Source organism: Octopus bimaculoides, chromosome 26 (assembly GCF_046866305.1).
Source record: "Octopus bimaculoides isolate indiv1 chromosome 26, ASM4686630v1, whole genome shotgun sequence".
In the NCBI taxonomy this organism is placed as follows: Eukaryota; Metazoa; Mollusca; class Cephalopoda; order Octopoda; family Octopodidae; genus Octopus; species Octopus bimaculoides.
Window position 1 is genome coordinate 26670891 of NC_142953.1, and position 21999 is coordinate 26692889.

General features: G+C 38.2%; 1 protein-coding gene across 2 annotated transcripts in view; it reads right to left on the reverse strand.

The window, feature by feature from the left end:
• LOC106878558 (CTD nuclear envelope phosphatase 1A) overlaps positions 1-21656 on the reverse strand; it is a 28345-nt gene extending 6689 nt beyond the window's left edge. For both annotated transcript variants that reach the window (XM_014927802.3, XM_089343038.1), the window contains exons 1-3: positions 21522-21656; positions 8062-8180; positions 105-176 (exon numbers count right to left, since the gene is read on the reverse strand). In XM_014927802.3, the coding sequence (XP_014783288.2) occupies positions 105-176; positions 8062-8178 (189 nt within the window). In that variant the 5' untranslated portion in view covers positions 8179-8180; positions 21522-21656. The remainder of the gene's footprint in view (positions 1-104; positions 177-8061; positions 8181-21521) is intronic.
• Between the last annotated feature and the right edge of the window lie 343 nt (positions 21657-21999).

Here is a 21999-nt window from a genome sequence, read left to right on the forward strand (position 1 = left end):
TGTAACATGCACCATTATGACAGATTTTGATTACCAAGGGTTCGAGAGTTCTAATCACAAGGGCAGTAGTAATAATTTCACATAGGAGAGATGTAGATACTTACTATTTCTAAGAAGTAGTCAACATGAGGTCGCTTATACACAAAGAAACGAACAGGATGTCGATCTATGATAACCTGGAAGTAGAAAAAAATATATATAAATATATAGGTGTTGTGATGCATATCTATGAAACCAGCTTACACAAGAAAACATGTTACCTGCCATCCATAATTTTCACAGAATTTGACTAGTTCACGATATCTTCTGTCTTTTCTATCAAATGCATTGCTAACATTTGCCTCTGTCAGCTCTACCATTTTAACCCTCCACTTCCTTTCCTTACATCACATGATGGAGTCAGACTGATGAGAATTGACAAGGAGGAAGTGATATTTGCATTTCCCACAACTCCTCCAAATTTGGACTCTTCTTTCTCCCAGGGACCTGCTTGAAGTTTTCACCTTACTTGCAAAATTTGGGATATTCCATTCCCCTTCACTGCCTTCAACCTCTCCTCCATTGCATCAACCAGGACTCTAACAGACTGACTATGCCATCATGTGTATCTATGCCTGAAGAGGCAATTGGAGCAGGATAGAAATGCAAGACAGATTCTTCAAACCAAGCCAACTGGCAGGAGGCCTAGGGGTAGACCAAGAAAAAATATGGTTGGATAATGTCCATAATCTCAGTTGGTCACACTTGGCAATCCAACAGGGAAAGGTAATGAAGGTTGATTCTGAAAGGAGCCTAGGGGGAAGATGCGAAGGATTCTACCCACCAAGATTATTCCATGAATAACGGGCAGAGAAAATGGACAGATGGATATATGCCTCACCATTCCAACTGTCCTGCATCAGCAGAGATCACTGTCCTCTATTTTCCAAAGCTTTAGGTCTGCAGGACTAAGAAGATTTGTCAAAAGACATTACAAACCAAAAACCGGTTGTAGTTATCTCCCCTGGTAAAAACTTCAACCATATTCTCTCCTCAAACACAAACTCCTCCTGAACAACACTGATCTTGGTCACATAACAACAAACTGACAAAGCAACTTCCTGCATCTTCCTTCGTTAATCGATTCACTACAACATCCCTTTCCTCCTCCTCATTTATGGTTTGGTATCATTTAAACTCAAAATGTTCAGAGCCTTCCTTAACCATTTTGGGTAAATGATATGATATAAAAAAAAATGAATATGGCTGTAAATAGCCACTGTACAGAAGCAATAGAATTTTGATTATACTGAGTAAATGTTATGTTACAGAGAAAGAACAGGGTACTAGTGGCCACTCTGGGCTCCTTATATAAAGATTGTTTAGACTGAGCCCTCAGAACAGACGTACTCACCAAGCACATTGTATAGAGACAGTTTAGACAGTTTAGACCAACACAAATAACATTGCGGGTCACTTTAATCAGAGAAAGTTTTTTGAGGGTCGCTTGTAAACTGACAGAATTGAAAGCATTTTGCTCTCTCATGCTATTATTACAATAATGAATGAATGATCGTTGATTCAACATGAAATATTATCATTGCAAAAACAGTAGCATCTTTCTTTTTTACTTTTCATTACAATCTTTAAATTTTGATAAAATTTTTTAAATGTTTGTTTAAATAAACCCATTTCAAGAAAGTATCAAGCAGGCCACAAGATAAAAGTCTGGGGGGGGGGGGACATGCGGCCCACGGGCCTCAGGTTGGCCACCCCTGGTTTAGAATGAACACCCAGCACAGATGGTACAGAAAGAACAGGGTACTAGCCACCCTAGGTACATTACATAAAGGTAGTTTAGACTGAGCTCTCAGGGTTGAGTAAAGAGTACTCACCATCCAGGGTACAAATGAATAGAAACAGTTTAGACTGAATGCCTTGGTCAAATAGTACACAAAGAACAGGGTGGTACTGGCTACTCTGGGTACATTTTATAAAGACTGTTTAAACTACTCCTCAGAGTTGACACACAGGATACTAACTATTACAGGTACATTGTACAGAGAGAGTTTAGAAAGGACACCCAGCACAGATGCTGTAGAAAGAACAGAGTCCCACACTTTATCCCCATGAGATGCCACAAAATTCTGTCATATTAGATGCCATCCATTTTTTCCCCCAGTCTCTGCATGGGAAGAACAAATGACATGATCATCCCAACAGCATAGCATCAGTGCAGTCCACACACCGCATTACATTTGTACAGCTCACTACTGATGAGACAAGTAATTCTAGTGGACCATTGTTCTTGTACAAGGCCACATATGTAGAGTTCTGTGGCAACAAGCCTGGCCACCACAAACTAACATAGAGACTGCATTTCACTCATGTTTGAACATACACCATACAATGCTCACATAAACACATTTATACACCCAGCCACAACCCATATATAAATAATAGTTAATGTTTGTTTTCATGTATAATTAAAAACAGTTTTACATTAATCTCAAGGATTACTCTATACATTTTTAGAGTACAGGTTTATTCTTAAACAAGAATATTGTTGACAGTGACTTTGAAGCGTTGGTCAGTTACGCCATCATCACACACACAAAGTTACCAGTGAAATATATTTATGGCCGCAATGTATGACAGAGGTGGAGGTTGGTGGATGTGATGTATAACAAAGTAAGGGTAGGGTGTGGTGTATGACAAAGATGGGGGGGGGGATATAATGTAATGCAAAGAAATGGGGGAGGTTGGATACAGAGTATGACAAAGACATGGCAGGGGTTAGATAGATGTGATGGCTGAGAAAGATAAGGGGACAGAAAGTGGATGTAATGCAGTACAAAAACATGGGAGCAGGGCAGACATAATAGATGTAATGTATGAGAAATTTATCTAACAGCCTACACCTCCAGTCTACAATCTTTAAAAAAAAAAAGGTAGGGAGGCTACATTGGATAATGTAGTCCTGGATATACTATGTCTGAAATAAAAGAGGGGACAATTGTGACTAGAACATCCCTGATTACACAAGATTTAAAGGATCTGGACTGAATACGGCTAAAAACACGAACAATAATCAAGCAATGCTCAAATACTGAATTTGAAGGCATAAAAAACGCCCAGGCATATTTAGACAGACCCCAGTTTCAGTTGAGCATATTCAGGGGACAAAATATTTGAGTGCATTAAAGTGTACGGGAAGGCTTGGGTGATTTCCTGAGACATTTTTTTCAAAAACAAAATGCATGATATACCATAAAATATGGTATAAGAATGTGTGTGTGTGTGTGTGGTAATCTTTATATCTAATTTAACATGGGTGTTTTATTAGAAAACCGAATACTACATTACTAGCCTTGAGTGATCCTCTCATATAGGTGTTGGTGCATAAAAGCACACTATCTCTGTTTGTGCTTTTATGTATCAAAAGCCAACATGAGAGAGGACCTCTCAAGGCTAGTAATGCAGCATCCGATGTTCTAACAAGACATCCATGTTTATTTGGATATAAAGATTGCTTTTTGATATTTAATATTGCTTCCATCGCTAATAATTACTGAATGAATAAATATATATATATACACACACACACACACATACATACACACAAAATATTTGATGGCATAAAAGACACACGAGTATATGAAATGCACCCCAATTTCAGCTGCACATATTTGGGGGAAAAAAGTTTTTCATGCATTAAAGCTTATGGGACCAGAGGTGATTTTTAGGGACATTTTTTTTTCTTTTTTTGGGGGGGAAAAACCTGCATCTTTTATGCATCGAATATGATAGTTTTTTATCTCTCTCTCTCCACCCACCCTGTTACCACACAATAGCCTCACCATAGCATGCTGCACTGCAAACCCCACAGCCACCACCCCCTGCCTGATCTGCCGTGATGCAACAGAACAAACACACACGTCTCTTCCTACATTGGTAATGTTAAGTGAGGTAACAATGGTATTCGCATATTTATGACATGTCAGGTTACGTAAGAACTGTGCGGGCATCTTGCCAGATAATTAGTAACAACAAGGACATAAGGGATGGCGGGGGAGGAAGAGAGGGAGAGTGAAAGGGGGAGCAAGTAAGAGTCAAAGGTGGAAGGAAGAGAGAGAAAGAGAGAGAGAGAGAGAGAGAGAATGGAATAAAAGGAATCCAGTTATTTGAGAAGAACGGTAAGAAGATGATTGTTTCTCAGTGATAACCTTGACTGATGAGAAATTACTTTTGGTTGGCTCAGTGGCTCCATCAGAATCAGCCTGGGCTGTCGGTCGGTCGGTCGGTATGTGAAGGGTGTTGTTTACCAAACTACAATCAGTAGTAAACAGATCTGTGGTATTTATTACAGGAGTGGGGGAGGGAGGTCGACTCGAATGTAGTTAACAGCAATGGTTGTTGTTGTTGTTGTTGTTGTTGTTGTTGTAGCTGAACCGACTAAAGACGTGCATGTTGTGCGTAACGCCAGAATCACTAGTTCAGTACATTCTATTGTCACTACAAGAATACTTATTTACATACATTACATACACACAAGTACATATAAATATATACATACACTACAAGGCGTTGGGTGCCCCAGCATGGCCACAGTCTAATGACCGAAACAAGTAAAAGATTAAAAATATACACACACGCATACACACATATGTACATGTATAAGTACATACACACATTTATACATACATATATATACATACATAAACACATGCATACACACATTTGATGACGTAAGAGATGCATAAGCATATTGGATGCACCCCAATTTTAGCAGCGCATATTTAGTGCACCGAAGTCCATGAAAAGCCCAACTTTACATATAAGATCTAGCGTGATGTTTTGAGACATTTTTTTTTTAGGAAAAAAATTTAGTCATAAGCCATCCAATATGGTAGATTAATTTATTGACTGTAAAACATCATAATCTAAATTCTTTATTCTAAGTGGCCTGACATATATCATCATCATCATCATTTAACTACCATTGTTCATGATGGCATGGGTTGGAAAGTTTGACTGGGCTGGTACGCTGGAAGGCCGTGCCAGGACCCAGTCTGATTTGGCATGGCTTTCTACGGCTGGATGCCCTTCCTAACGCCAACCACTCTAAGAGCGTAATGGGTGCTTTTATGTGACACCGGCACAGGTGCCATTTGTGTGACACCAGTATCTGTCATGACTGCGATTTCACTCGGCTCGATGAGTCTCCTCCTCAAGCGCGACATAATGCCAAAGATCTTGGTCACTGCCTCAGTGAGGCCCAACATTCAAATGGAGCTCGGCCACTTTGCCTCAATGAGGCCCAACGCTCGAAAGGAACTCAGCCACCTCGCCTCTGTGATATATATTTCGCATGTTTGTTCCACTAAACATTCACACACAAATATATGGTGAGCTGGTGGAATCATTATTACACTGAACAAATTGCTTGGCAGCATTTCTTTTGGCTTTTTGTGTCTTGGGCACAAATCTCTCCAGTAACTACACAGTATAGTAGGGTCAGTTGGACACTATCTGTGAGAAAAACAGCACCATGACACAATTCACTTAGCCAGAAATTTGGATACTACATTTGTGTCAGAAGCTCCAATACAAACATTTCAGAATGTTTGGGTGTCAATTTGAGGACAGTGCAATCTACGAACATGTACCGAGAGTGATAAAAATCAAACATCCAATCAACATCATAGTATTTGGAGTGATCACTAGTGATGGCAACGTCAAGCCACCGTTCATCTTCCAACACAACCTCAGACTCAACACGGAGACCTACATCAAGTGCCTGGAGGAAGTAGTGCTGCCCTGGGTCAAGAGAGTGGCTGCTGGAAGACCCTATGTCTGGCAACAGGACTCTGCACCATGCCACACAAGCAGGAGAACCCAGGAATGGCTATCAGACAATTTCTGCGACCACATCACCCCTAACATCTGGCCACCCAACTCCCCAGACTGCAACCCCCTTGATTATTATGTGTGGGGCGCAGTTGAGCGAGAAACAAACAAAACTCCTTGTAACAGCAAAGATGAACTGGAGGCAAGGATTATGGCAGCATTCGCCAACTTAAACAAGGAGACCGTCCTGAAGAGTTGCAGGAGATTCCGAAGTCGTCTGGAGGCCGTTGTTGAAGCCAACGGTGATTTTATTGAATAAATTTACTTTTTATTATTTCAAGATATTTTAATGTAATTTTGGTAAATATATCTGTTGAGATGAGATGTCAGTGTTATTTTGATTTCTGCATAATTTAGACAACAGTTTATTCACTGCACCTTGGGGGGGGGGGATACATACACACACACATGCACACATGCATGTCTATCTGTATGTGAAGGTGCATAGCTCAGTGGTTAGAACATCAGGCTCACAATCATGAGGTAGTGAGTTCGATTCTTGGACTGGGCTGTGTGTTGTGTTCTTGAGCAAGACACTATTTCACGTTGCTCCAGTTCACTCAGCTGTAGAAATGAGTTGCGACGTCACAGGTGCAAAGCTGTATCAGCCTTTGCCTTTCCCTTGGATAACATCAGTGGTGTGGAGAGGAGAGGCTGATATGCATGATGCATGGGTAACTGCTGGTCTTCCATAAACCACCTTGCCCAGACTTCTGCCTCAGAGGGGAACTTTCTTGGTGCAATCCCATGGTCATTCATGACTGGCAGGGACCTTTATATATATATATATATATATATATATATAATAATATTAGGGACAAAATCCAAAATTACAGGTAAAAACTCAATTAAAATCAATTTATAAAAAATTAAAATTAAATTGAGCTTTATAGATAAAATATATATAAAATATATAGTTTTAGGGAAAATAACCAAGTTTCAAGAACTCATCGATGAAAATCCACCATCACATATAGAAAAATTAACAATTAAAAGCACAATAAATGAGTATAATATAAAGTAAAGTAAATATCATAAGATAAATATAATATAATAATAATAATAATAATACTCATTTATTGTGCTTTTAATTATTAATTTTTCTATGTGATAGTGGATTTTCATCGATGAGTTCTTGAAACTTGATTATTTTCCCTAAAACTATATATTTTATATATATATATATATATATATATATATATATATATATATAAGTGGAAAATCGAGACAAACGCACAAGATGTTATTTAAATTATTTATATTGCTGACATATGTTTTCAATGGATACATTAAAATTAAAATTAATCCAGGAGGAAAAATCATGTGGAATAATGTATCAATCTCATCAGGGAGGAGATTATAAATAACAGTGTTCATTAATAAGCCATTTTTACAGATGTAAATTATATATATATATTTATATAAGGGCATAACTATACAATACGCTAGCTACTTGATAAATTCTTGTAAAAGAATTCGTCCTATTATTGAATTTATATATATATATATATATATATATATACATACATACAAGTAAGAGAAATGACCACTAGGTGGATTCCTGATATGCTAGAGGAAGACTCCATATGGTCTGACCACTAAGAAAAATTGTTCTCAAGAAATTTTGGCAAATGCCAGAACGTAAAGTGAGCAAGACAAATGAAAAGATACATCACCAAATTTTGTATCTTTTCATTTGTCTTGCTAGCTTTACGTTCTGGTGTTTGCTAAAATTTCTTGAGAACAATTTTTCTTAGTGGTCAGACCATATGGAGTCTTCCTCTAGCATATTAGGAATCCACCTAGTGGTCATTCCTCCTATTTGTATGTAATATAATTTTTCTGAATCTTTGGATTTTTTAAAATATGCTAGGCCACTGGTTTAAATTGATATTAATTTAATTAATATTAATTTCTACCCTCATTATTTAACACTCTCTCTCTCTCTCTCTCTCTCTCTCTCTCTCTCTCTCTCTCTCTCTCTCTCTCTCTCTCTCTCTCTCTCTCTCTTCTCTCTCTCTCTCTCTCTATATATATATATAAATAAATATATATATATAATTTTTAATAAGCAGTAAGTGATTCAAGAGCCAATTAAAAGTGTATGTATGTGTGTGTGGTGTGCAGGTATAATGACAAGTTAAGCAATTACCTTTACTTAATGCCACTTACCTTTAATACAAAGTCTGGTGGAGTCCCTGGTTTCACTGTTTGACGTAAAACTCCATCATGGTGGGAGTGGATTAAAGTTTCATCAAGATCCAATACTAAGGTCTTTCGTTTCAGCATACCTGCAACAATAAATTAGGGAGTTAGCATCTACAGCGCTGGATTAACCATTAAACAAAATAGGCACATGCTTAGGACATCAAGGGAAGGAGGGGGTGCCAAAGAAATGGTAAATGGTTTACAGCACAAAAGAAATTACTTTAAACCTGCTAAAATAATATTCGGGATGCCTTTATCTCTGCTAATTATGAATGCAGATGTGTTACCGAAGATTAATTTTGAGGATCTGATCAAAGACTTTGCAATTCAAAAAAGTAGGAGGAAACTTTTCAAATATAAATAAAGTGGAAGTAGACAAAAATAGACATTATTTTCCCTCTTACTGTTTTGTTTGAAAAATAAAAATTTATTTTATGGTTTGTTATTGTTCATATTTTGAATGACATAATCTTTTATGGGGACACCAAAACCTTTTTAAATGCTTAGGGCTTTGATGGGTCTCAATCCAGCCATGAGCATCTGTTAGTCATGGACACTTACCTACCTGAACCTGGGGAGGTCTAAGTAACAAGGAGTTAGAGTTAACAATTTAGAACACTGCTTAGAAATGGTTTCATGGACTTAAATGTGTAATAGATTTATCCCTGGATATGTTGCTAGTCACTCTCACTCACTCTCTCTTATACATGCTCCTGGTAGTTCAGTGAACTGAGGTAATGTGGAAGCTGGTGTACTATCCAAGCTGTCCTGGGATATGTTGCTAGTCATTCTTGCTCACTCTCTCTTGTACATGTTCTTGGTAGCTGGGTGAACTGAGGTAATGACAAATACACAATGACTGTAGTGGGAGTTGAACCATTCTTCTCCAGGTTGTAAATCCAACACTTTGACCACAGGTAACCACCTTTTACACGAAGGATTGTTGATATTGTGCATGCACACATGCATGTGCACACCTATCGTACCAAGAACCAGGGAATAGACTGATATGAAAAAAAACACCTCTGACACAATCTAAGTCAGGTCAAAGGTCAGCAGTCAGAGGTTGAAAACTGAAGCAGTTCAGCCCCACATTCCCATCAAGTTGAACACACATGTACCTACTTGAACCTAACACTGGAAATTAACAAAACATTTGTTAATTAAATAGTGCTCCCGTTTCTTACTGTATTGGCTGTTACCTATGTATGTACACATGGTGTCTATTCACAGCTAGGTGGTTTGAACTTTGACCTCTGAGTAAGTATCGCCAAGCTTTTGGCAAAATTTGATGCAGATTTTCTGCTTAACTTTCTCTGTCATGGTCAATGCGATGATCACACACTACACGCCTTCCTTCCAAGCACTGCTGTAAACAGCGGAAGTGAGCCAGAATATTAAAATTTAGTGCACATGCACAGCAGAGCTCGAGGTCAATCTGTGCCATGTGGCTTCACTCTGCATGCTTTAGGTTTGTTACTATGGCAACAGTCCGGATACTTATTGATCAGACCACGTATATATTCTTTTACTCATTTCAGTCATTTGACTGCAGCCATGCTGGAGCACCGCCTTGAAGAGTATTAGTCAAACAAATCAACCCCAGGACTTATTCTTCATAAGCCTACTACTTATCCTATTAGTCTCTTTTGCCAAACCACTAAGTTACAGGGACGTAAACACACCAACACTGGTTCTCAAGCAGTGATGGGGGTACAAACACAAAAGCACACACACAGATATATATGTATAGATATATATATGTATATATATATATATATATATATATATATATATATATATATATAAAAAATATATGAGTATATGCATATATATGTGCGGGTGACACGTAAAAGCACCCACTACACTCTCTGAGTGGTTGGCGTTAGGAAGGGCATCCAGCTGTAGAAACTCTGCCAAATTAGACTGGAGCCTGGTGTTGCCATCCGGTTTCACCAGTCCTCAGTCAAATCGTCCAACCCATGCTAGCATGGAAAGCGGACGTTAAACGATGATGATGATGATGATGATGATGATGTACATGTATGTATATACGTTCATCTACATGTACATATAGATACATAACTGGGTACATGACGTGGCAAAAGAACAAGGACAAAATGGTAAACAAGGTGCAACAAACAAGCAGGCCACATAGAAACATCCCCTTCATCAGCTGCCACCATTAAAACTCCAGCGTTTCGAAGAATTAAGGCAGTACGCATCGTTAAAATGGTTCTTCCCACGAACACAAATTAAATTGTTTTCGTGGAGGGTAGTGGCGGACGGAAAACAAGACAGGAAAACGAAACGGTGAAATAAACAAACAAAAGGCTGTACAGCCAGACGTGAAGCGTGTATGTCTTGAACGCTGTGAAGCACGAACAGGAGGGGCAAAGAAGTACGTGCGAGCTTGGGGAGTCCAAGAACGAAAAGATATATACATGACAAGCTTCTTTAAGTTTTTGTTTACCAAATCAAAAGGCTTTGGTTGACCTAAGGCTACAGTAGAAGACACTTGTCCATGGTGCCATGCAGTGGGACTGAACCTGGAACCATGTGGTCGGGAAGCAAGCTTCTTACAACAGCCACGCCTGTGCCTATTCTGTGTGTGTATGTGTGTGTGTGTATGTATCCCCACTTAAACAAAGATGCTTTTTTTGGAACAAACTGTACTCCAGTAGTTACCATGAGAGAAATTCTCATTTTGGCATTTGGTGCAAAATGCACTCTTGTTTATAAAACACTATAAATACACTTATGTGCGTGTGTGTGTGTGTGTGTGTGTGTGTGTGTGTGTGTGTGTGTGTTACAGTGGTGGTGATGGGAGTGTTGGTGGTTGAAATGGCTTTGGTAGCGACTGATGGTGTTAGATGTAATTGTGGAAAGGAAGTGGGGAGAGCATGCAGTGACGGGTGATGGCTCTGGACTCAAATGTGGATGACACAGCAATATCAGAAATGTGGTGAAATCAGGTTGGGGGGGAAGAGAGGGGGGAGGGGACAGGGGTTTACTAGGTAATCCTTGAGGACAGGTAATACCCTCCCCATTACCATCACCACCAGTAAAGTGAGAAGTACAGTACATATACATATATATATGACTAATTCTTCAAAAGCACACCCACTCTGGTTGAAGTAGGGTGACAGTGTGTGTGTGTGTGTGTGTGTATATTAACACACACACACACACACACATATATACATATACATATATATATATATATATATATATATATATATATATATATATATATAACAAAAAACATTGTCACCTGTCACAACAACCATCACCAAACCAACCTTTGACAGCTGTTTACAAAGTTGTAATTTTTTTGTTCTGTACTGCTTATATTTAGGGCAAGGGACTACTAAATCTCTCCCTACTATCCTTAAAATAAGGATTACAACATCAACCAATCAGAAGATTTAGCATTTAAACCAGCCATACCCAACCAAAATGTTCTTCCTGCTTTATGTTCAAACTGGCCAAATCTGGCCTGTTGCACCTACTCTACAGTGCCATTTCAAAAATACACAAACACACCATCAACATCAGGATGTTATGAGATAATGCATGATTAATTCAAAACAATGTGAATAGAGAAGTGTTGCATTTGACAGAATAATTTGAATGCTTAAGTGTTAATATAACAACCAAATACCCCTCCAAAAAACTACCTCCTACTCTCTTGATATTAGGGACAACATCAGTCAGTGATAGAGATTCTACATAAACTTAGTCCACCCCAGGGACCACTTGTTGGAAACCATAAATGTAAAGATGATGTGCATTTATAGGACTAAACCAGGGGAGGGACACCCACCAAAAGACTTGTCCAGTGACCCTCTCTGTAACTGATCTGATTAAAACCAAACAAAATGACCATGTGCGAGGGAAAGTGATTCAGAAAACGATTATCATAATAATATTTTTCATTATAAATGATCTTGACATTCTTTTTATATAAAATATTCTTTACATTCTGCTGTAGTTTTATTGCCATTTATTTACAAGTATTATAAATTCTACAGGTAAAATATTTTTCAGGGATGGGGGAACAAATTATGATTTATAACATTATTACTATGGGAAATTATTGCTCTGCTTTACAAGTTTTCGCTTTACGAGTGGTCTTCCAGGAGGTGGGGGACAAATTAACTCGTATATCGAGACATTACTCAGTGTATGTGTGTGTGTGTACCCACTCATCCCCCCGCCCTATACACTGCTTGACAACTGGTGCCAATGTGTTTATGTCCTCGGTAACTAATTTAGTGTTTCTGCAAAAGAGACAGAAGTACCAAGCTTTAAAAGGATAAGTACTGGCGTTGATAGATTCAACTGAAAATTCTTAAAGGTGGTGCCCCAGCATGGCCATAGTCTAATGACTGAAATAAGTAAAAGATAGAAGACATGGATGTATCTAAGTGTGGTTGTTGAAGAACAGCCAAATCTCTCTCTACTGTCTTGAAACAAAAAGAAAAATGAAAAAAGAGAGATAGTTACTGGTTGGGTGAAATTTTAAGAAAGATGGGAGTTGATAGTAAATGCTTCAAGGTTTTACAAAATATAAATGTGGCAGCTGGAGTGGGGATAAGCAGAGGGTGGAGGAAACTATGGCAGAGGATCAAGGAGGGGGGGATTGAAAGGAGGAGGCTGGGGAAGGTGGGGGTGTTATAAAAGCCAGATGAGGTAAGAGTGTAGAGGTGCTGGGTGGAGGGGATTAAGCTATGGCTTGAGAGAGATAAAAGGAGGTGGTCCAAGACCCAGTCTCAGTGGAATGGAATGTGGTAGCAAAGGAGTGGGTGTGGTGGTACAGCCTACTTCCCCCACCACCACCACCACAGCTGCTGCTGCTTGTAAGGCTACCATCTATGTCATCAATTACTTCCCCCACCCCGCCACCACCACCATCATACTATCTGCCCCCCCCCCCGGCACCCCCCACCTCTAGTACCAGGGTGAATGGGTGGGAAGGTAGGTAGATGGTTATACAGACCAGCTCCTTGTGTCCTTTATCACAGATAAGAAAAAACACTTTTCCCCTTCTATGCAAAGTTGTAAACAGGCAGGATTGGTGGGTCCACCCCAGACAGACAGACATTGAGAGGGAAGGTGGAAACGAAGGGGGGGGGGGCTATATGGCTGCACAACACACACACAAGTAACTTCTGCGATCATCACCATCCCCACCTAGTCACTCTTCAAATATGAGTTAATTTATAAATTCTGCTCTCCCTGTCTCTCTCTCTCTGTACACATGTATATAAAACAAAACAGGGAAGTGGAAACTTGCAGAGTTACTGGGATTTATTCTCCCTTTAAATCTATGCGTGTGCATGTGTATACATATGTGTGTGTGTATGTGTAACTATGTGTATGTGAGTGTGTGTATATATATTATTATTTTCATTTCAAGGTCCTCTTGCATGAGTCAAGTAAAATTTGCTGAGGCAGCTTTTCTATAGCCAGATGCCCTTTCTGTCACCAACCGTCGCCTGTTTCCAAGCAAGGTAAATATTTCCCCATAACTAGACTTGTTTCCACAGAATTTTGGAAATGAGTAACATTCATTTGTAACTATTTTGCACTGTTAAGACAAGGAAGCACACACACACACACAAAAGCTTCGTTCAGTTTCATTGCACGCACGTGTGTATGTGTGTGTACATATGTGTGAGTGTGTTTCCCGATTTTGACATTGTGTGATTGTTGTAAATGAATGTCGTTCCTTTTCAATGTTGTGGGGAAATACACACATACAGACGATTAAGCGTAGCTGTGTGGTTAAGAAATTCACTTGACAACCATGAGATTCTAGTTTCAGTTCCCATTGTGTGACACCTTGGGCAAATATTTTCTATTATAGCACCAGGTCAACCAACTACTTGTAAGTGGATTTAGTAAACGGAAAATGTGTGGAAGCCCATCACACATACACACACACACACACACACACATACACACACACACACACACACACACACACACACGGGTGCAAAATACAGCATGAATAAGAAAATCTAAGATAAATTTGAAGTATTTAAAATAACAGTTTTTAAACCTTTTTATGTGGGATTTTAAACAGATGTGGATACACAGGAAATAAAGAATATGTGTGTATATGCATGATTATGTGTGTGTGTGCATGAATACACACACACACACCCATATGTAAATGCACATGTGTGTATGTATGTATCTATATACATATGTGTGTGTACATACATTTATACAGACATAGACACACATGCACACATATTTAATAATGACTCCGTTAACGATAAAGAGACGAGATTAATGTTGCTGGTCTGGGTAAATTCTGGTGTAGACGAAATTCTAATCTCCAGACAGCTACAGCTTGTGTAGCCCTACCAACAACAACAGTCAACAACTAAATCAAAATCTCTTCTTGAGGACAAACACAGTTGCTGTTATTTATCTTAAAACGTGAGGTTAAAGTTCAGGCCATGAAATCCACGCAGTATCAGTTATTTTTGTTGTTGATGTTGTTTCACACAACCCTGCATTCTTCTACGCAACTCAAAAACATTGTTGCTCTCTTACTTTCAAAAACAACAACAGGAGTGGCTGTGTGGTAAGTAGCTTGCTTACCAATCACATGGTTCCGGGTTCAGTCCTACTGCGTGGCACCTTGGGCCAACCAAAGCCTTGTGAGCAGATTTTGTAGACGGAAACTGAAAGAAGCCCGTTGTATATATGTATATATATATGTGTGTATGTGTGTTTGTGTCTGTGTTTGTCCCCCCACCATCGCTTGACAACCGATGCTGGTGTGTTTAGGTCCCCGTAACTTAGCAGTTCGGCAAAAAGAGACTGATAGAATAAGTACTAGGCTTACAAAGAATAAGTCCTGGGGTCGATTTTCTCGACTAAAGGTGGTGCTCCAGCATGGCCACAGTCAAATGACTGAAACAAGTAAAAGAGTAAACTACAGGCGCAGTCTACATCCATGTGGTTAGAAAACTCGCTTTGCAACCACAGCGTTTCAGGTTGAATCCCACTGCGCTCTACTTTGAACAAGGGTCTTCTACTATAGCCTTCAGCTGACTACCGACTTGTAAATTTGGTGCACAGAAACTATGTGGAAGCCTGCTGTGTGTGTACACACTTTTTGCTGCCATGCCTTAAGGAATTTTAGTAGAACAAAATCAACCCCAGTACTTATTTTTGCTTTTTAAACATGATACTTATTCTATTGGTCTCTTTTGCCAAACTACTAAGTTATGGGGACATAAACACACCAACACCAGTTATTAAACAGTGGTGGGGAAAACACACACATATATCTATTTTCCATTGTCCATTATCACTATATTTCCTTCATCCATGGGCCTAATAATTTCACTCTACTTAAACTTAAGAAATAAAAGTCTTATTTTTATTTGTCATCTAATTTTTCTTTTTATTATTCTTTTATTCCCAATGAGTTTACACCTTCATTACCACTACAAATTTTTTCAATTTTCATTAATATTAAGGGCATCTATTTCTAGCCCCATTATAATGGCGAGCCCTAAATCTCCCCTTACCTCTAGTAGTATCACACTCACTGCAATTCAAGATCTTCATTATCTTTCACAACCACTTTATTACCCTCCTAGCCCCACCCCTCCCACTCTTGCCAAGTTAGAACTCTGGCCAGGACCAGTGGTCAGCTGGAGGATGAAAGCATCTGACATCTTCTATTCCTCGTTCCTGTATCTACCTGTATACAACCCCTAACCTCTTTCGACAGACTTGCCCTCACTATATAACCAACTCGGCTATATCTATTCTAGTGCATCTACCCTTCTGTCTTTCCTTCACTCTCATTCACTCTCAATTCAAAAAGGAAACTAGTATCTTCCATTATTCCTTGCCATTAATCATCATCAAACATTCTCATTTGAAACTGTTAATGGAATCTTATCTGTAACTCTATTAGGTATTTAATCATAGAACTGGGGTAGGGAAACTTTTTAGTGCAGCAGGCAAAACTTTCCAAAGAAAAAGGTCCTCAGGCAGATATATCTATGTATAATTTGATATACATTAATAAAGGTAAGTTTAAGACATGCAATTAATGTGTAACATCTTCATTAATGCTGCCAACTGAATTGAGGATGTTTATATTACTTATGAGGTCTTCTCTCTTTTTCAGCTAGAGTGTAGTTGGGTCTCAAGGGAGTGGTACAAACCTAGCAATAAGTGTTTTATAGTGAAAACAAAATTACCATTCACATAATAATTACAGGAAGATTTTCTGCTCAAGTCAAACTGTTTTAAGTCATAGTGGAAACACAATCTATGTCACAAATACGCATAGGAATATTGTATAAATTTTATGATTGAAAAATTTATTAAATTTTGTAAATACGAGTATAACAGCCTGTGGGTGCAATAAAATGGGCTTGCAGGTGCAATTGCACCCGTGGGTGGGGGTTTCCCCACTCCTGGTGTAACACATACCTATTTTACTCTGATCCTTCCTTCATTTTTAACAAACTGGAATATACTAATGTCCTCAATTGGGGATATTTCTTCATTTTAACATCTCTTTGACTTCTCTCTCTCTCCAATGACGGAATACGCAGCCTATGGAACCCTTACCCAATATCATGATCCACATGCTTGGCTATTCTAAACACAGCTCTAACAGACTCTATATGTTCAACTATATATATACATGTATGCTTGTCAAGAGCAGGGCTCATTAGCCACCAATGGAGCCACAAATGCAAAATATAAGTTAGTCTTAGAGAGCACAATGTTCCTGAAGGTCAGTAATGGTCTCCCTTGGTCGTGAGTGGATGGCCATTATATATATATATATATATATATATATATATATATGATGATTTTCTTTTAGTTTCCATCTACCAAATCCACGCACAAGGCCGTGATCAACCTGTGGTTATAATAGAAAACATTTGCCCAAGGTGTCACACAGTGGGACTGAACCTAGAACTACATGGTTAGAAAGCGAAATTCTTGCCACACACCCAATACTGTACCTTACATCATTGTCATCATTTAAAGTTGGTTCTCCATGCTGGCATGGGTTGAACGGTTTGGCAAAAGCTGGTAAGGGCAGGAGCTGTACCAGCTTTCAGTCTATTTTAGCATGGTTTCTGCAGCTGGATGCCCTTCCTAATGCCAACAACTCTACAGAGTGTACTGGGTACTTTTTATGTGGTACCAGCACCATTGAAATATCACTTCACTTGGAAACAGATGAGGGTAGGCAACAGGGAGGGCATCCATCTGTAAAAATTCCATCTCAACAAATTCCATCTGATACATGCAAGCATGGATAAGTGGACGATGACAATGGCAAATATATTTATGTCTCCTTGGCTTGACATCACTTGTGTAAATGAGTGACTCCATCATACAAGTGGTATTCTTTGTTTCCAATCTCACTTGAAAAACATGTCCGGTCATAGAGAAATATTTTCCCAATTGGAAACAATAAGCAAGAATTGGCAACAAGAAGAGCATCCGGTAACCATTAAAATCAAAATTAATTTTCTTTTTTTTTTTTTAATTGGCTTCAGTAGACATTAAACAATGGTGATGATGATCTAAACCAGGGGTTCCTAACTGGGAACCACAAGTAAAAAATTGTAATTTGTGGGTCCATATATAAATTCTGTTTACTAGGAGAGATACCTGTATTTATTGAAATTTTCAAGATTTGAATTTGGAATTTATGTTATGAATGTAACAAAATTCTTTCATTGTTTGTTTTTACTAACCTACAAACAAATATTTTATTTCAAAAATTTACACATGCATATATGGGATCCACAAGCAAAATAAGGTTGGGAATCCCTGATCTAAACGAAATATCAGAACAAAACCAGTTAAATTAGGAATAAAGAAACAAAATACATACATATAATAAATTACAATTTCAGGAATATGGTAATTCAGGTTATAACAAAAGATATCCCTGTATTATGAGGCACTTGAAATGACTCAAGTGCAATATTCTTATCTTAGGCTCCCACTTTTAGACATCCACTTGAGATGTCAGCAGAACATTTATAAACTCTCAGTCCAGTCTTTTTTATAATAGTTTCAAATTTAGTTTATTACCGCCATCACCACCGCCATCACTACCACCACCACCACCACCACCACCTCCTCAATGTCCACTGAGCCAATCTATTACAATTCTATTTAGTTTATTTGTTCATTTGCTTATTGTTTTTTATTCGTTTTTGTTTGTTTCAGTTACTAAGCTGTGGTCATGCTGGGGCACTATTCTTGAAAGGGCTTAGATGAAAGAATCGACTAATGTACCCCAGCACTTATTTTTGCTTTTTAGTGTCCGGCGTTTATTCTAACAGTCTCTTCTGCCGAACCTTTAATCTGTGGGGATACAAACAAACCAACACTGTTGTCAAGCAGCAGCAAAAGGACAAATGCAAGCCTGTATGTGTATGCGAATAACAATAGATGGATGAGTTGTCAATTCACTACAGCTGTTTCCAATGAATTTTCAATTGATTAATGGAGACATTACATCATTAGACAAAACCGTTTTCAACATCTAAAAACATTCAAAAATCAACAGCATATGCACCTTCAAGATTCTACGAGCCTTGCTGGTTATAGAATGAATTTGTGAATGCATTTTGATTTTGACCTGACCCAGTGCCTTATCATTTAAGTACCTGGTTCACTTGAATCTTAATCTTTTATATATATACACATATATATATATACATACACATATATATATATATGCAAGAATTTACGAAAAAAAACAACAGACGAGGACAGGTGGTGTAAACAACAAAAGGATGTATTAGTTTAATGCTCGGGAATAGAGAAAGTCTTTAACGTTTCAAGCTACGCTCTTCAACAGAAAGAATAAGGAGAAAACAAGGAGAAAAACATGGAGAAAAAAAATTTGAATGTCATGGTGAGCGATCTATCATTTATTTATATATATATATATATATATATATATATATATATATATATATATATATATATATATGAAGTAAAAGCAGCTCTAGCATAATAAACATTATTAACCACATATACTCAACGTATATGTTTTGTGTATTTCCGGTGGCTACAATAGTATATTATAGTGGTGGAGTATATACGCTCTCAGAACATCGGATGTTAAAACATCTGAGTCATGGACAGATGAGGTAACTCACCTTCCATCCCACTTGGAAGTGATGGACACTGGTCATGGACTAGCTAAGTGACTTGCCCTCAATCCTGGTGGGTACGTGATGTTGACAAGCCACAAAAATGGCAAAACATTGGTGACCATCACTCCCAAATGGGATTGAAGGTGAGTTACCTCACCTGTCCACGACTGAGGTGTTTTAACAACCAATGCTTTAAGAGTGGATATACTCCACCACGCTATTGTAGCCACCGGAAAAAAACACAAAGCATATATGTTAATTCTATGTGGTTAATAATGTATACAAAGAGTTTCCACAAAGTTTCTGTCTACCAAATTCACTCACAAGTCATTGGTTAGTCTGTAACTATAGTAAAAGACATTTCTTCAAAGTATCACACGGTGAAATTGAACCTGAAACCACAAGACTGCAAAGTGAATTTGCTTAACCACTTAATCATGCCAGAACCTCTTTAAGCTGTTGTCTAACTGTTTCTCCATCAATAATAGTTCAAACTAGGCAAGACAAAACCTCTATGAAGTTAATCCTATCACTCCCTGGACAAATGCCCGACTGTCTTTAATATGAATTGATTTGATGATTGCAGTCCTAAACATAAAAGGACAATACATGTCTCTCTTTCTTCTTACTACTAAGCTGAGAAGGTCATGACTAGATGATCAATTACATGATTCTTCAATTGACCATTTCTCTGCCTTGGGACAACACACATAGAGCAGGACAACCCAATGTTTCTGCTAATGACCAGAAACATTTCTTGCCAGCACCCATGTTGGCATTAGACACAGACAAATTGGATCAAAACATGATGCAAACTGGGAATATGTGGCAATCATCCTTTTCCCCATTGGCATTAGTAATGTGGGTGGTGAAGTTAAATAGCTACACCAAGGAATGAAAACCAGGCTACAAAGTTAAGTTGCTTAACTGGACATCAACCATTTTACTGCAGAAAGCAGTTTTAAATACTAAGCTATTTCTTTTGTTGAGGAATGTCATGTTTGGAACAAATTTCTGTTGAGACATGTCAAGTTTATTGAGGCAACATGACTTGCAGAAAATAGCTTTTGCGTTTTTTTCTTAGAATCATTACTCAAATAACCATGAAACTTAATTTTGCAGTTAAATGGTTAACATTTTTATAGCAGAAATCAGATCTAATCACTTGAAATTTCATTATCCTTAACTACAGAAAGTAGTTTTATATGTCAATCTATTTTTTTGTTGAGGAACGTCATGTTTGAAGCAATTTTCTGTTGAGACCTGTCAAGTTTATTAAAGCAATATGACTTGCAGAAAATATTTTTCCAGCAGATATTTAACACCATAACTGCAGAAATCCAGATACATCCACTCAAAATTTCATTGAAGAAGGTCATGTTTGGAACAATTTTCTATTGAAACATGTCAAGTTTATTTAAGTAAAGTGATTTGCAGAAAATACCAATTCTACTTTTTTTGGTAGATATTTAACATTATTACTGGAGTAACCATGAAATTTAATTTTATAATTAAAGGGGTTAAAAGTACTGGTGATTTAACCACTGCCATCTACCTGGACAGTGGCTCTACAGGACTGATCACTGATTTAGCCATCTACAGAGCAGAATATATGCAAAAAAATTCAAATTCAACATCTTAGAAACAAGCTTGCTTACCAACCACATGGTCCCAGGTTCAGTCCCACTGCGTGGCATCTTGGGCAAGTGTCTTCTATTATAGCCTCGGGCCGACCAAAGCCTTGTGAGTGGATTTGGTAGACGGAAACTGAAAGAAGCCCGTCGTATATATGTATACATATGTGTATATGTGTATGTGTTTGTGTGTCTGTGTTTGTCCCCTCAACATCGCTTCACAACCGATGCCGGTGTGTTTATGTCACCGTAACTTAGCGGTTCGGCAAAAGAGACCGATAGAATAAGTACTAGGCTTACAAAGAATAAGTCCTGGGGTCGATTTGCTTGACTAAAGGCGGTGCTCCAGCATGGCCACAGTCAAAAGACTGAAACAAGTAAGAGTAAAAGAGACACCTCCACCCCACCACACAAGCCGGTCATTCTTCCTACATCTGACCAGCACCTACAAAGATCGCACTAAATGGCCTACTGTCTTTGTAGTAAATCCTTGTCCTCCCACCATCACTTGTTTCCTTCCTCCAACTGTCACTCCAGCAGGCACAATCAACACACTTCCGTTACATCATGACCACCACTCAAAAATGAACATGTTTGGATTACTTACTTAATCTATGCTTGGATAATGGAGAGTGTGGGATTATTTCATACTTCACTGTCTGGTTCTGAATTATCTGAAAATATAAACAAGGAATATGTAAACAGCGTTAGGGTTTAGGAAAGAAGGAAAGTTAATGAGACTGGGCTCACTAGGGGCCAATCGCTTCAAAAAAATATTGAGATACAATGACACACAGACAGAAATACAGTGAGATACATACACACAGTACGATAATACACAAGTGAAAACAGTACTTTCACAACAGAGAGACAGACAGACAGATACAGTGATATAGAGACAGAGATAGACAGACAGAGATAGACAGACAGAGATAGACAGACAGACAGATAAATGGACATACAGGGAAGATTGGGAAGGTCTCAAAACAACCAGACTAAGTATTGCTATTATTCCAAAGTAAACAGAGGAATCATGAAACATCAGAAATAAAAAAGATTAAACTCAACAGACATGTCTTTAATGT